This window comes from Leguminivora glycinivorella, chromosome 12, assembly GCF_023078275.1.
Source record: "Leguminivora glycinivorella isolate SPB_JAAS2020 chromosome 12, LegGlyc_1.1, whole genome shotgun sequence".
NCBI classification, from domain to species: Eukaryota; Metazoa; Arthropoda; class Insecta; order Lepidoptera; family Tortricidae; genus Leguminivora; species Leguminivora glycinivorella.
This window is the reverse complement of record NC_062982.1, coordinates 15,698,291-15,713,946: the sequence shown is the minus strand read 5'-3', so window position 1 is coordinate 15,713,946 and position 15,656 is coordinate 15,698,291. Positions and strand designations below refer to the sequence as shown.

Genomic DNA, 15,656 nt, shown 5'->3' with positions numbered 1-15,656 from the left:
TTGGAGCGCTCCGATCTCATTCAATCGCTCCCACGAACTAGTTCGCTCTTTTAGGTCTTTTGCTCATTTAGTTCAGCCAGACCAGCGACCACTGTGGTCAGAGAGATCAGAACGAATGGGACCGAATAGTGTCAAAATGATACGAATAGCCGACAGATAGTAACATTCCGGGCCTAAAGGTTGTATGTAAGTAACCGAAGTTCAATATGAAAACTTGACGTTTTTTGTTGCTCTGCTAAGTAGCTCTCGCCAAACCGCTCGCGCTCGCCGATCCTATACTGAACTAAATGAGCAAAGACCGATTCTCAGAGCACGGAAAGATTCAGTTCATTTCGGTCATTCATGGGATTTTATTCCTAACAGTTCATAGTTCGTGAACGACACAAGCCTACTATTGGATACACTTTGAGACAGCCTGCGTCTACAAGAGCCCCTCCATCTCGCGCATGAACTGCATGTAGGCGTCGTCCTTGCTCGGCGCAGGCTTGGGCGCGCTCTCGGCGCGCTGCACGGCCGGCTTGAGCTTGCTGCTGGCTTTCTTGTCCTCGCGCTTCACGCGCAGCGCGGATGGCACGAAGCGCGTCACGTCCACTAAGACGTTGCTTAGGTAGCAGGGGTAGTTCATTAAAAAAAAAACTATACTTAACAATTATTGTATTTCATGATACTTCATTTAATACAGACTTTGTATTTATTTATGGTACATTATATGTCACGAAAAACGACTATTATTATTGCTTCAAGACAGTAGGTTGTGGTGGAACAATATTCTATACATGTAAATCAATGCAACTCCGATTTATGGCAAGTGACATTTTTGCAGAAATTACACTTTTAACACTGACAGATCGGGATCGTGTCACTATGACATATTTATAGCAACATTCTCAAAAGTGACATTCTTGTTACGAAAATGAGCCATTGATCGAATAGAGCTATGTATTTCTCTCACTACAGTAGGATAAAAGTAGGACCAAAGACAGCAGCGTGTGACTATTGGATCCACAATGGCGTGTAATGCAAACATGTGGGTTCGCTTTGGTGACATAGCCTGCGTCTACAAGAGCCCCTCCATCTCGCGCATGAACTGCATGTAGGCGTCGTCCTTGCTCGGCGCAGGCTTGGGCGCGCTCTCGGCGCGCTGCACGGCCGGCTTGAGCTTGCTGCTGGCTTTCTTGTCCTCGCGCTTCACGCGCAGCGCGGATGGCACGAAGCGCGTCACGTCCGCTGAGAGGTTGCGGATTTGGGGCTTGGCAGTGATTGTGGCTCCTGAAAAAAAATCATAAAGATTAGTCATATATTTCTTGAAATTATCATAATTATTATGGAAAACGCTTACGCATCGTCCTCGCTGAACGCATGTTCATACTAACGAACGATTTTTGCGGGCGTAGCATACTAGCGTGATAAACTTCATCGCATCGGTGCGTTCCTATTGCACTTATAAATAGTGCGAAAAGGAGGTCCCGACCTTATATCATCTATCACGCGACCCTAAGGCGCCATGGCAACAATGGAAAAAATATTAAAAAAAATATTTTTTTTTAAAAACCCCCGACCGCGACATAGTGGACCGATTTTCCCAGCCTTCAAACAAAAAAAACTAAATCTAAATCGGTTCATCCGTTCGGGAGCTACGATGCCACAGACAGACATAGGTACACACAGACAGACAAACAACGTGACGCGGTACCTTGCGGGCCGTCCTTCTTGTGTATGATGGGCGCGGCCATGAGCACGGAGGGCGGCATCTGCTTGGGCGGCGGCGGCGGCACGAGCGGGCGCAGCAGGCGCGGCGGCGCGCCGGGCGGCGGGCCGGGCGGCCGCAGCAGGCGCGGGGGCCCGGTGGCGCGGCTCACAGTATCTACAGTATAGAGCGCGTACCTTGCGGGCCGTCCTTCTTGTGTATGATGGGCGCGGCCATGAGCACGGAGGGCGGCATCTGCTTGGGCGGCGGCGGCGGCACGAGCGGGCGCAGCAGGCGCGGCGGCGCGCCGGGCGGCGGGCCGGGCGGCCGCAGCAGGCGCGGGGGCCCGGTGGCGCGGCTCACAGTATCTACAGTATAGAGCGCGTACCTTGCGGGCCGTCCTTCTTGTGTATGATGGGCGCGGCCATGAGCACGGAGGGCGGCATCTGCTTGGGCGGCGGCGGCGGCACGAGCGGGCGCAGCAGGCGCGGCGGCGCGCCGGGCGGCGGGCCGGGCGGCCGCAGCAGGCGCGGGGGCCCGGTGGCGCGGCTCACAGTATCTACAGTATAGAGCGCGTACCTTGCGGGCCGTCCTTCTTGTGTATGATGGGCGCGGCCATGAGCACGGAGGGCGGCATCTGCTTGGGCGGCGGCGGCGGCACGAGCGGGCGCAGCAGGCGCGGCGGCGCGCCGGGCGGCGGGCCGGGCGGCCGCAGCAGGCGCGGGGGCCCGGTGGCGCGGCTCACAGTATCTACAGTATAGAGCGCGTACCTTGCGGGCCGTCCTTCTTGTGTATGATGGGCGCGGCCATGAGCACGGAGGGCGGCATCTGCTTGGGCGGCGGCGGCGGCACGAGCGGGCGCAGCAGGCGCGGCGGCGCGCCGGGCGGCGGGCCGGGCGGCCGCAGCAGGCGCGGGGGCCCGGTGGCGCGGCTCACAGTATCTACAGTATAGAGCGCGTACCTTGCGGGCCGTCCTTCTTGTGTATGATGGGCGCGGCCATGAGCACGGAGGGCGGCATCTGCTTGGGCGGCGGCGGCGGCACGAGCGGGCGCAGCAGGCGCGGCGGCGCGCCGGGCGGCGGGCCGGGCGGCCGCAGCAGGCGCGGGGGCCCGGTGGCGCGGCTCACAGTATCTACAGTATAGAGCGCGTACCTTGCGGGCCGTCCTTCTTGTGTATGATGGGCGCGGCCATGAGCACGGAGGGCGGCATCTGCTTGGGCGGCGGCGGCGGCACGAGCGGGCGCAGCAGGCGCGGCGGCGCGCCGGGCGGCGGGCCGGGCGGCCGCAGCAGGCGCGGGGGCCCGGTGGCGCGGCTCACAGTATCTACAGTATAGAGCGCGTACCTTGCGGGCCGTCCTTCTTGTGTATGATGGGCGCGGCCATGAGCACGGAGGGCGGCATCTGCTTGGGCGGCGGCGGCGGCACGAGCGGGCGCAGCAGGCGCGGCGGCGCGCCGGGCGGCGGGCCGGGCGGCCGCAGCAGGCGCGGGGGCCCGGTGGCGCGGCTCACAGTATCTACAGTATAGAGCGCGTACCTTGCGGGCCGTCCTTCTTGTGTATGATGGGCGCGGCCATGAGCACGGAGGGCGGCATCTGCTTGGGCGGCGGCGGCGGCACGAGCGGGCGCAGCAGGCGCGGCGGCGCGCCGGGCGGCGGGCCGGGCGGCCGCAGCAGGCGCGGGGGCCCGGTGGCGCGGCTCACAGTATCTACAGTATAGAGCGCGTACCTTGCGGGCCGTCCTTCTTGTGTATGATGGGCGCGGCCATGAGCACGGAGGGCGGCATCTGCTTGGGCGGCGGCGGCGGCACGAGCGGGCGCAGCAGGCGCGGCGGCGCGCCGGGCGGCGGGCCGGGCGGCCGCAGCAGGCGCGGGGGGCCCGGTGGCGCGGCTCACAGTATCTACAGTATAGAGCGCGTACCTTGCGGGCCGTCCTTCTTGTGTATGATGGGCGCGGCCATGAGCACGGAGGGCGGCATCTGCTTGGGCGGCGGCGGCGGCACGAGCGGGCGCAGCAGGCGCGGCGGCGCGCCGGGCGGCGGGCCGGGCGGCCGCAGCAGGCGCGGGGGCCCGGTGGCGCGGCTCACAGTATCTACAGTATAGAGCGCGTACCTTGCGGGCCGTCCTTCTTGTGTATGATGGGCGCGGCCATGAGCACGGAGGGCGGCATCTGCTTGGGCGGCGGCGGCGGCACGAGCGGGCGCAGCAGGCGCGGCGGCGCGCCGGGCGGCGGGCCGGGCGGCCGCAGCAGGCGCGGGGGCCCGGTGGCGCGGCTCACAGTATCTACAGTATAGAGCGCGTACCTTGCGGGCCGTCCTTCTTGTGTATGATGGGCGCGGCCATGAGCACGGAGGGCGGCATCTGCTTGGGCGGCGGCGGCGGCACGAGCGGGCGCAGCAGGCGCGGCGGCGCGCCGGGCGGCGGGCCGGGCGGCCGCAGCAGGCGCGGGGGCCCGGTGGCGCGGCTCACAGTATCTACAGTATAGAGCGCGTACCTTGCGGGCCGTCCTTCTTGTGTATGATGGGCGCGGCCATGAGCACGGAGGGCGGCATCTGCTTGGGCGGCGGCGGCGGCACGAGCGGGCGCAGCAGGCGCGGCGGCGCGCCGGGCGGCGGGCCGGGCGGCCGCAGCAGGCGCGGGGGCCCGGTGGCGCGGCTCACAGTATCTACAGTATAGAGCGCGTACCTTGCGGGCCGTCCTTCTTGTGTATGATGGGCGCGGCCATGAGCACGGAGGGCGGCATCTGCTTGGGCGGCGGCGGCGGCACGAGCGGGCGCAGCAGGCGCGGCGGCGCGCCGGGCGGCGGGCCGGGCGGCCGCAGCAGGCGCGGGGGCCCGGTGGCGCGGCTCACAGTATCTACAGTATAGAGCGCGTACCTTGCGGGCCGTCCTTCTTGTGTATGATGGGCGCGGCCATGAGCACGGAGGGCGGCATCTGCTTGGGCGGCGGCGGCGGCACGAGCGGGCGCAGCAGGCGCGGCGGCGCGCCGGGCGGCGGGCCGGGCGGCCGCAGCAGGCGCGGGGGCCCGGTGGCGCGGCTCACAGTATCTACAGTATAGAGCGCGTACCTTGCGGGCCGTCCTTCTTGTGTATGATGGGCGCGGCCATGAGCACGGAGGGCGGCATCTGCTTGGGCGGCGGCGGCGGCACGAGCGGGCGCAGCAGGCGCGGCGGCGCGCCGGGCGGCGGGCCGGGCGGCCGCAGCAGGCGCGGGGGCCCGGTGGCGCGGCTCACAGTATCTACAGTATAGAGCGCGTACCTTGCGGGCCGTCCTTCTTGTGTATGATGGGCGCGGCCATGAGCACGGAGGGCGGCATCTGCTTGGGCGGCGGCGGCGGCACGAGCGGGCGCAGCAGGCGCGGCGGCGCGCCGGGCGGCGGGCCGGGCGGCCGCAGCAGGCGCGGGGGCCCGGTGGCGCGGCTCACAGTATCTACAGTATAGAGCGCGTACCTTGCGGGCCGTCCTTCTTGTGTATGATGGGCGCGGCCATGAGCACGGAGGGCGGCATCTGCTTGGGCGGCGGCGGCGGCACGAGCGGGCGCAGCAGGCGCGGCGGCGCGCCGGGCGGCGGGCCGGGCGGCCGCAGCAGGCGCGGGAGCCCGGCGGGCGGCCCGGGCGGCGGGCCGGGCGGCGCGCGCGACGCCAGCCGCAGCGGCGGCGGCCCCAGCGGCATGCGGAGGGGAGGGGGCGGATGCCTGGAACAAAAAAAAATTATATTTATGTATTATTAGCTATTTTTTACGTGCCCATTCTATTGTATTCGTAATGCGGCATTGTGTATATCGCATTGCTAGAGGTTGCTTACCTTTTTCAGTATTTAGGGGTATTAATACTGGCTGGTTACTTGGACGATACTTTTTCCGCTACGAGTTTGACGTTGTTTGTCAGTTTAATCGTAATGTTTATCATAAGTCATAACAAATTGAACTCGTACCTAATTACAACCTTGTCATTTTGAATGTTGGGTTGAAATTTGCTTACCGCGATTACCTGTCCAATTTGAAGTTTACTGTGACAAAGCTTTAAAGTGTTTTAGAGTGACATCTTAGCTGTCTATTGGTCAACCTTATGTCGTTGCAGTAACGTACACAAATAAATAGTTTTAAGGTTTATGATAGTAGTTAGCAATTATTTTATTGAGCGTAGAGTTAAAAGTCGAGTAGAGCTGTACAGAAAATTAAAAATTCAATTAAAAAAAAAGTAAACATCAGATTTAAATACGAATACTCTAGATGAGTTTAAAAAAATAAAAATCAGTTGGGGTGTCTGAGGTTTTGAGTGATACCGGAAACACGTTGTATTTGATAGGTACCGGCCATTAAGACGGTGTGGCCACGTTTGTCGCATGGATAACATTGACTGTAGACTCCCTAAATCCGTTTTCTATTCGGAACTCAAGGATGAAAAACGCAGCCACGGGGGACAGTTTCTGCGATTTAAAGACGTACTGAAGCACCACCTTAAAGCCTGCAGTATCTCACCTGAGCCTTGGGAGGAGCTGGCGGTCAGGCGACCAGAATGGCGCAAGAAGGTAAGAGAAGGTGTAGTTACTTTTGAATAAGCTCGACTAGAACACCTAGACCGAAAGCGCCTTCAACGGAAGTCTCGAACCAAGCCGTCCTACGCATACACTTACAATGAACAGGACCACCTTTACTGCGTACGGTGCGACCGGATATTTAAAACCAAGTTCGGATTCGCGAGCCATATACGTGCTCATCAGAGGAAACTGTAAAGGTCGCCGTTGTCGGATACGACATGGAGGACTATATAGCTACCGGCAAGCGATAAGTCACAAAACCTATAACCCAGCGACGCGTAAGTGCGTTTTCACATTATCCGATCCGATATCGGATGTCGGAAGGATTTCTAAGGCAAAAATCCAAGATGGCGACTTAAATGTATGGGATATCGGTCCTACATCCGATATCGGATCGGATAATGTGAAAACGCACTAAGGCATGCCACGACTTTGCCGCCGAGCGATATCCACACGAGTTTTATCCTACCCGCGGCGGTGGCGCGCGGGGCGGCGCGCGACTCAAACAACTGTACCGGGCGACGCGGGCGGTGCCACGAGTTTAACGGCCCAGCCATACATGCGAATGAAAAGCCCCATCGCTGTATGTCGCTCCAATGTATGGCCGCCGCTCACCGCTGTAGCGTTTACGGCCTAGCCACGACAATGGTCTAAGGCGTCTTGCGGCGACCGGCCTAGGCGGCTAGGTGGGTCTAGCGATTCCGCGCGAAACAAAAGATTTTGTATTCATTATGAGCGTCTTGAGCCCGAAACCGTTATTTACTGAAAATTTAAATGTACTTTCGCGTATGTAGTATGTAATAATGTTTTCAACCCTATCTTTGTATAGTATTTATTCGTATTTATACTCATAATTTATTCTGAGTGTTTATTTATATTAAGTATCATTTAACTAGCCATAACCAAATATGTGTGGTAACTAAATACAGGACATTTATTTTATGGCTAGTTAAATGATACTTAATATAAATAAACACTTGTACAAGACGTAATTGACTAATTAAAGCATTCTATGCACTTTAGAGTCATATTCAACAGTCAAAAACATGTTTTTAAATATGAGCCGCTCCTAGGCCCTGCTTCTAAAAATACGTGGCATGGCTAGCGCCCGCGCGCGTTTCCCGCGCAGCCCAGCCGCCCCGCTCGCCGCCTTAGACCATTGTCGTGGCTAGGCCGTTAGACCAATGTCGTGGCTGAGCCGTAACGGCTCAGCCACGACATTGGTCTAAGCGCGACAGCGGTGAGCGGCGGCCATACATTGGAGCGAGACACAGCGATGGGACTTTTCATTCGCACGTATGGCTGCCGCTCACCGCTGTCGCGCTTAGACCAATGTCGTGGCTGGGCCGTAAGACCGTTTCCACATTATCCGATCCGATATCGGATGTCGGAAGGATTTCAATAGAAAAAATCCAAGATGGCGCCTGTAATGTATGGGATATCGGTCCGACATCCGATATCGGATCGGATAATGTGAAAACGGTCTAAAGCGGCGCGACCGGCCTAAGCGGCGGGACGAATCGAAGATTCCGCGCGGAACAAAATATATTGTTTTTATTATGAACCTCTTGGACCCGAAAATGGGTTTTACTGAACATTTTAAATCTACTTCCGCTTATATAGTAGGTAAATAAGTAATGTTTCCACGCAATTTTCTTCAGGTGTTTTATTTATATATTTTTATTGGCTATTTAACTGTTGACGGAATTGCAGTTCTTTGGCTATCACGGCGAGACATTGACCCAATCGAAATTAAACTATGACACTGGAAATAAAGGGTTTATATACCCGGTGGTACCAACGGTGGCGGCATCTGTCTCATCTCGACGCCAGGGGGCTCTAGTATAAACTCCGGAGGCATGGCTGGCATGGTTGGTGGAGGCATTGGCGTTTCGTTATCGCTATCGGAGTCGCTATCAGGCTGAGACTGACGCTTATCTAGACCCTATTACTATGACAACAGAACTTTACCCGGTGGTATCAACGGTGGCGGCATCTGTCTCATTTCGACGCCAGGGGGCTCTAATATGAACTCCGGAGGCATAGCTGGCATGGTTGGTGGAGGCATTGGCGTTTCGTTATCGCTATCGGAGTCGCTATCAGGCTGAGACTGACGCTTATCTAGACCCTATTACTATGACAACAGAACTTTACCCGGTGGTATCAACGGTGGCGGCATCTGTCTCATCTCGACGCCAGGGGGCTCTAGTATGAACTCCGGAGGCATAGCTGGCATGGTTGGTGGAGGCATTGGCGTTTCGTTATCGCTATCGGAGTCGCTATCGCGATGGCCGCCGGATCGCTTCAGTGCTGTCAACCTGTAAAAACACAATCGACAGTTACGTAAATATTTTATTTTTTACATATAATATTGCAAAGATTGGGAGGCCAATGTAAAAAAAAAAATCGCAATGGAGCAATAGATTATTCATACAAAGGTTTATGTTAAATATCACATTTTAAAATTAACAGTGTTATTAATAGGCTAGTGCAGATATAAACAACAAATAAAAACTACAATAAGTTACCTGGCATTTAAGTCCGCTGCTCTGTCTCTTTCTCTCTTTCTGTGCACCTAAAAGATATTATATATTAGAGAATAACGGAATAAATTTCGACTATGCAGAAACGGTCTCTCTCATCAATCAGTAATGGATGGTTTGGGTATTCCAAAGTGAAAGAGTAACTAGTAGGAGTACCTATGACAAGGTTAACTACTTTAACTAGATCATTTTATGAAATAAGTACACGAACTTCAATAGTCTACAAAATACACGTTCATATTATTTATACTAGTATAGAATGTTCCATGTGTTCCATATTTTCTACTTCACCCTTACAATTCTCTGACGCAAAGGGAAGGCTTAAGCGACGTAGGTTTGGGGGCCGCGTTATTCACTGGCTCCGAGTCTGCGTCCATTTGTTCCATGTTCTGATCCATGTGTTCTACATCACACGTACAATTCTCTGACGCAAGGGGAAGGCATAAGTATGTAATATACTATTTAGTAACATACCTCTTCCATATTATACTGTTCCCTATCTTGTTTCACGTGTTCCAAGAAATCTTCCGCTTTGCCGTGAAGTTTTTGTCACTGTCGTAATCTTCTGACACTGAAAGTAAACTCTAAAATACTATTTAACAACATACCTCTTCCATTTCTTTCATAAAGTCGTCTATATTCTGTCCAGACAGCGCTAACATCCTCTGCTGTAGCGACGTAGGTTTTGGAGCCGCGTTATTCGCTGGCTCCAGGTCTTCGTCCATTTGTTCCATATTCTGATCCATGTGTTCCATGTTTTCTGCTTCGCCGTCGTAATCTTCTGACGCTTGAGGTAGACTTGTAGGCATGGGGATGCATTTCTGAGGAGCATCAAGTAATTAGAGACATCCATGCTTCCATACTTAATATTATAAATGGGAAAGTGTTTGTGTCAATTTGCTTGTCCGTTTTTCACGGCAAAACGAAGTGATGAATTGAGGTGATTTTTTACGTGGAGATAGTTGAAGGGATGGAGAGTGAGAGTGACAGAGGATACTTTTTTTTCTTTCTAATCCCCCACGTTTCTAAAATAGGGATTGGGAGTTTACATGGAGCATTTCACTATTTTCGAAATGCTAGTTTATAATAAAAACTAATGATATAAGCAGCGAACGAGCAGATGAGTCGCCTGATCTCAGTCATCGCCACTTATGCGCTTTTTTTAAGGTTCCGTAGTCACATAGGAACCCTTATAGTTTCGCCATGTCTGTCTGTCCGTCCGTCCGTCCGTCCGTCCGCGGATAATCTCAGTGACTGATAGCACTAGAAAGCTGAAATTTGGTACCAATATGTATGTCAATCACGCCTACAAAGTGGTAAAATAAAAACCGGCCAAGAGCGTGTCGGGCCACGCTCAGTGTAGGGTTCCGTAGTTTTCCGTATTTTTCTCAAAAACTACTGAACCTATCAAGTTCAAAATAATTTTCCTAGAAAGTTTTTATAAAGTTCTACTTTTGTGATTTTTTTCATATTTTATAAAGTTATGGTTCAAAAGTTAGAGGGGGGGGACGCACTTTTTTTTCCTTTAGGAGCGATTATTTCCGAAAATATTAATATTATCAAAAAACGATCTTAGTAAACCCTTATTCATTTTTAAATAGCTATCCAACAATATATCACACGTTGGGGTTGGAATGAAAAAAAAATCAGCCCCTACTTTACATGTAGGGGGGGGGTATCCTAATAAAACATTTTTTTCCATTTTTTATTTTTGTACTTTGTTGGCGTGATTGATATACATATTGGTACCAAATTTCAGCTTTCTAGTGCTAACGGTTACTGAGATTATCCGCGGACGGACGGACGGACGGACGGACGGACGGACGGACAGATAGACATGGCGAAACTATAAGGGTTCCTAGTTGACTACGGAACCCTAAAAAGTGGAAAAAAAATGTTTTGTTAGGGTACCCCCCCTACATGTAAAGTGCCACTGATTTTTTTTTTTTCATTCCAACCCCAACGAGTGATATATTGTTGGATAGGTATTTAAAAATGAATAACGGTTTACTAAAATCGTTTTTTGATAATATTAATATTTTCGGAAATAATCGCTCCTAAAAGAAAAAAAAGTGTCCGCCTGATGTAAAGCGGTCCCCCCCCCCTCTAACTTTTGAACCATATGTTTAAAAAATATGAAAAACACGAAAGTAGAATTTTATAAATACTTTCTAGGAAAATGATTTTGAACTTGATAGGTTCAGTAGTTTTTGAGAAAAATACGGAAAACTACGGAACCCAACACTGAGCGGGGCCCGACACGCTCTTGGCCGGTTTTTTTTTATTTGAGTTAGGGAATTTTACAGATTATTTGGCATTTTAGAATAGAAACAGTTTCAGTTAATACATCTCTAAGGCTTTTTGCGTTTTATTTATGCCTTACCTCTCCAGGCGGGCCTTCATCGGGCAAGTCGGAGAACCGGAGACTCTTCTTCTCCTTCCCAGCCTCCCTCTCTTCTTTCTCGGCCTCAAGCAGCAGCAGAGCGAAGTCCGGAGGAGGGCCAGGAGGCACGCCGGGGGCTTCGGCACCCGCTGGCCTTTCCTGCGGGTATACACTTGAATGAAATATTTATTTTCTCAAACATGCAATGAAATATTGTCTTTACGTTCCTTAAAATGGGCTGGGAAGTATCGCTTTTTGGGCGCAACAACTCGAGAGGACTGTAAAGGGATTTCATATTATTTTTCAGGCCTAGGCCTGCAAAGTAACTTTTTTTTATAAAATATTGTCCTTTAGAGCATTTTTTTTTTATTTCATTGTATGTTTGAGAAAAGCTCTATACATGCCTCGGCGTGAAAACGGATTCCCGGCCTCGTATCCCTATCCGTATATACCCACTTGGCCGGAAATCCTCATTTTCCCGGCCTCTGATGTAATGTACTATTGTATCAAACAAGCGTATATACAGGTCTTACATAATAGTGGTTTTTCATGAACGATCCTTGTTTTGCCACGACGGGCGTACAAATATTGTTCTTATAACTAACTTATTTAGGTACTATGTACAAGATACAAACTAAATTCATGCGTTACATGCAATTATATATATACAAATTTATTTTTAAATTATATTTTATTAAATATCATTATCATTTTAAAAATATAATAGTCTGACTTAGTAGTAATATTAATTATTTCAATAATCATAAATTACATTTGTTGATGAATTCATTGACGGAATAATAACATTGTTTTCTTTCCTTAGACTTAAGGGTGCAATTCCGTGAGTTTGGGATCGTCAACAGTTGGTACAGCGCCACTCTGGGCCGAGTCAAAGGGTCCAAGCTGGTATCCAGGTGCTGCCCAAAGGTGAAAGCAGTACTCTATCATAAAAAAACTTATCAAAGAACTCACAGGTATCTCAGAACTCTCAGGTAATATATCATTCCGGAAAGGTTTCAGATAAAATTCTTTGATAGTTTGTATCATGTAGAAAGTAACATTAATTTGAAAACTTTACACATTGGTTAGTGTTATGTGCATGTTAGATACATAACGTAACACACATTTAACATTTAAATTAACTCACTCTAATCACTGTATCAGTGCGTTTGTGCCTGAAAAACTTTCGTACTCACTTTGTAGACAGAGTCCTTTTTGAGAATGGGTTTCATTGGCGCGCTAGGTGGTGCTATGTCCATTGGCATTGGTATTTGGGAGGCCATGTTTCCATACACATAGTTCTCGGGCATCTGCAAACAAATATTCCAGTTGTTTATTTGTTGCAACATTAAAAAAAAAAAATTACACAGTATTACAGTGAGACACTAAGGCACTGTGCAATGCATAAAACATCATACTATATTGTTAATACTTAGTGTAATAACGTTAACATAATAAACTCAATAACTAACTGAAGACTCGATTATCCATCGCCTCTGACATTCATCACATAAGACCTTCCATTTACTGGCAAAAACGTCACAGTCAGGTGCTGATTTGAGAAGCGCATTAAGGTATTTTAAAACGCGAACTAAGGGTGAGTTCCTGTACGCCACAGTGCGCGCTTTGGGAACTGCTAGCAAGTCACGAATACGCGGCCTAAAATTGAACAGCGTTTTGGACTGAGGGGGTATCAGACTAGAAGACGTACCTACCAGTTTGGCTTCTTCTAGTACCCCCTAACGTGGCGTAACATGGTTTGCTAAAGAAATTTGTGAATCTAATAAGTCGTAAAACATGCTTGTTTTGAGTATCATTGTCATCATAATTATTTTTCTAAACCAATAAAAATATAAAATTCAACTAATACAAGGACTCTTGCACAAGTAAATTACAAGTTTTATAATGGCTTAGAACAGTAGTGGGTCAAGTATGGCTGGCAAAAGGATTGTATGTGGCCCACCACCAGTCATCAAAATTGTGATATGGTAAAAAGGTATTTTTGGTGTATATCTGGCCTGCCTCTAAAATTCCCTCATATTTTGACCCGAATTGTGCAATGGTTAAAAAAAGTCTCATTAAAAGTACTTTATAGGCTTAGAAATCTGCCATCCAGCATCATGTGCTCTATGTAGGAGACCACAATTCTCTACAAGGAAGAATACTTACTTGTAATGTGGGTAAGGGGATGTCATCAACTTGCACGGATTGAGCCAATTTCACAGACTCATAGTATGAAATTAAATGAGCTCTCCTCTTCTCATATTCCATTTCTTGTCATCTTTATCCTGTAAATTGCATTTGTTATGAGCTCAACCCATTTCTCTGGGTACATTTGTAGTATAAAGGAATTGATAACTATTCTTTATCCTGTCACAAAACAATTGAACCTTCGGTTTTACAACATGGCTGATGAAGCTAGACAAAGACGCTCAAACTATCGGGCTTGCTGTTTAGGCCAGTGAATAAATGACACATTCTGAAGATAGGATCATAATGTAGCAGTCGAGATTTGTCCCACTGTACCTTAATTTAATGTTCACGAACCTTCGGTTTTACAACATGACATTATTGTTAAGGTTACGAGTGACATTATTGTTAGGGACTACTGGCTACTATAATGATATTATAAATCTATTTTGATAGAACCTAGAGGAACTTGCCAGTTTTCTCAGTCAAAATACTAATTTTAAGAACTGTTTCATCTACACAGCTGTTACTATTATGGTAGTGTAACTTGTTCTCACACACATCACATCACATCTACAACTCGGCTATGATTACTGTCATAATCATCAGTGGATACAGGTTACATCAGTTTTTTTTAATTTCCTGTCTCCTTATTAAATAATAATAATGTGTTAATATGTTTTTATATTGTTTTGTAAGTGTTTTTGTATTTTATTTTTATACTCTTAACAACATTATTAACAACCTAACTTAACCCTTAATAGGACAGGGGGCATAGATTTACCACCGTAGTTTTAGACTTTATTTGACAATTTGACATTCAAATTTGACTAATTTCTGAAATTCTTCTGCCCTATTAAGGGTTAAAAAATAAAATGAATAAAGGAAATAATAATAATAAAATTACATTGGCGGGTGTTGCCGCTGCGTGTGTCCCATGATACGGGCAAGGGCAACATCCGCTCGGTGTACCCCTTACATTTCATTAAAGTGTCGAAAGGGCCTCTACGTGTTGGCTTCGGCCCCGCGCACGCCTCCCAAAGGTCCGGAATACCATTGTTCCGTGATGGGAAAGACATACAAATAAAATTACATTATACTTACATACATCTTCAGCACTCTATCAAATGTTTCTTTTAACTTTTTTCTCTTCTCTTTGAGTACTTTTTCATTTAATGGTGATGGTTGTAGGACATTGTACTCTGAAAACAAAAAAAAATAAGTTTTTTTAAATGGAAATGTTTATATTGGTAAACACTGGACTGGTTGTACCTTATGGTGCAGCATCATATTCATCATGTTTGGCAAAGAATACAAATATTGAACACCAAACAACACATAAATGTATGGACAAGAGTTTATCTGTTTTGTTCGGTCTTTGCCAGTGAATAGTATCAGTGCTAGTTTTTTGCACGAATCAAAGGGGTGTTTGACAAACCGGCACGTTCGCCAAGAGCGGCAATGGGTGTTCGGTGGTGTTTGGCATGTGTTTGATGTTTGTGGTAACAAGTCAATGGAGCCAATATTAGCCGAACAATTTTCTATACATTGTGATTCAAATAAAATACAGGAATATTTCCTAATTTGTTTTAGCTCACCCATTTCATCAATTTTCTGTAGTTCTTCTAGGATCTGAGTGGGATCCTTCATTTTCAACACAGCTGCTCTAACCATTTGTCTTTGGCGTTTATTCTTTTTCAACTCTTTCTTTCTGGCTTCTTTCCCTAGAAAACAAATAAAGCGTTTAATAAACTTATGCGAAACTAAAAACGGGACTCAAACTGCGAGAAATAACTGAAAGTAACCACTTACTTGCTTGATCCGTTGGATTCATGTATTTACCACTTTTCGTGGTATTTATCGAACGGCGCCCCATTTTTATAAATTTTACCTAAAAACTAAATTGAATATATATTCCACATACAAGTCTTCTCACTATAAATAATCTAAATAGACCAAAAAATATAATTTTTTATGGTCGCACCGCACTCAAAAGCATCTAAGCGCTTCTGACAACTTTGACGTTACCTACCTACATAGGGCTGCCATCCGTCCGGGTTTCCCCGGATTTGTCCTAGTTTGGAGGCCGTCCGGGGTCCGTCCGGGCGGGGTGTCAAGAAGTGTCCGGGGAAAACCCGGACACTTTTCATTGATGTAAGGAAGCACCTCATTGAATTTAAGTAGAAATATTTAAATAAATTTATCAGCGAATTTAAGTTGACTGATTAACTAATATCTGTTTACATAATAAAAAACCGGCCAAGTGCGAATCGGACTCGCCCACCGAGGGTTCCGTATCCGTACAAACTTTCAATGGT

The 15,656-nt window shown here is 49.0% G+C and overlaps 1 protein-coding gene across 1 annotated transcript; it reads right to left on the bottom strand.

Annotated features, from left to right (window-relative positions):
* Positions 1-637: 637 nt before the first annotated feature.
* Positions 638-15,311, bottom strand: LOC125232186 (WW domain-binding protein 11). Its single transcript, XM_048137820.1, is given in 11 exon segments — positions 638-1,269; positions 3,413-3,574; positions 8,377-8,540; positions 8,751-8,797; positions 9,374-9,586; positions 11,149-11,307; positions 12,345-12,458; positions 13,318-13,429; positions 14,432-14,540; positions 14,937-15,062; positions 15,151-15,311. Coding segments are annotated over 11 exon segments (1,482 nt in total). The 5' UTR covers positions 15,215-15,311; the 3' UTR covers positions 638-1,057.
* Between the last annotated feature and the right edge of the window lie 345 nt (positions 15,312-15,656).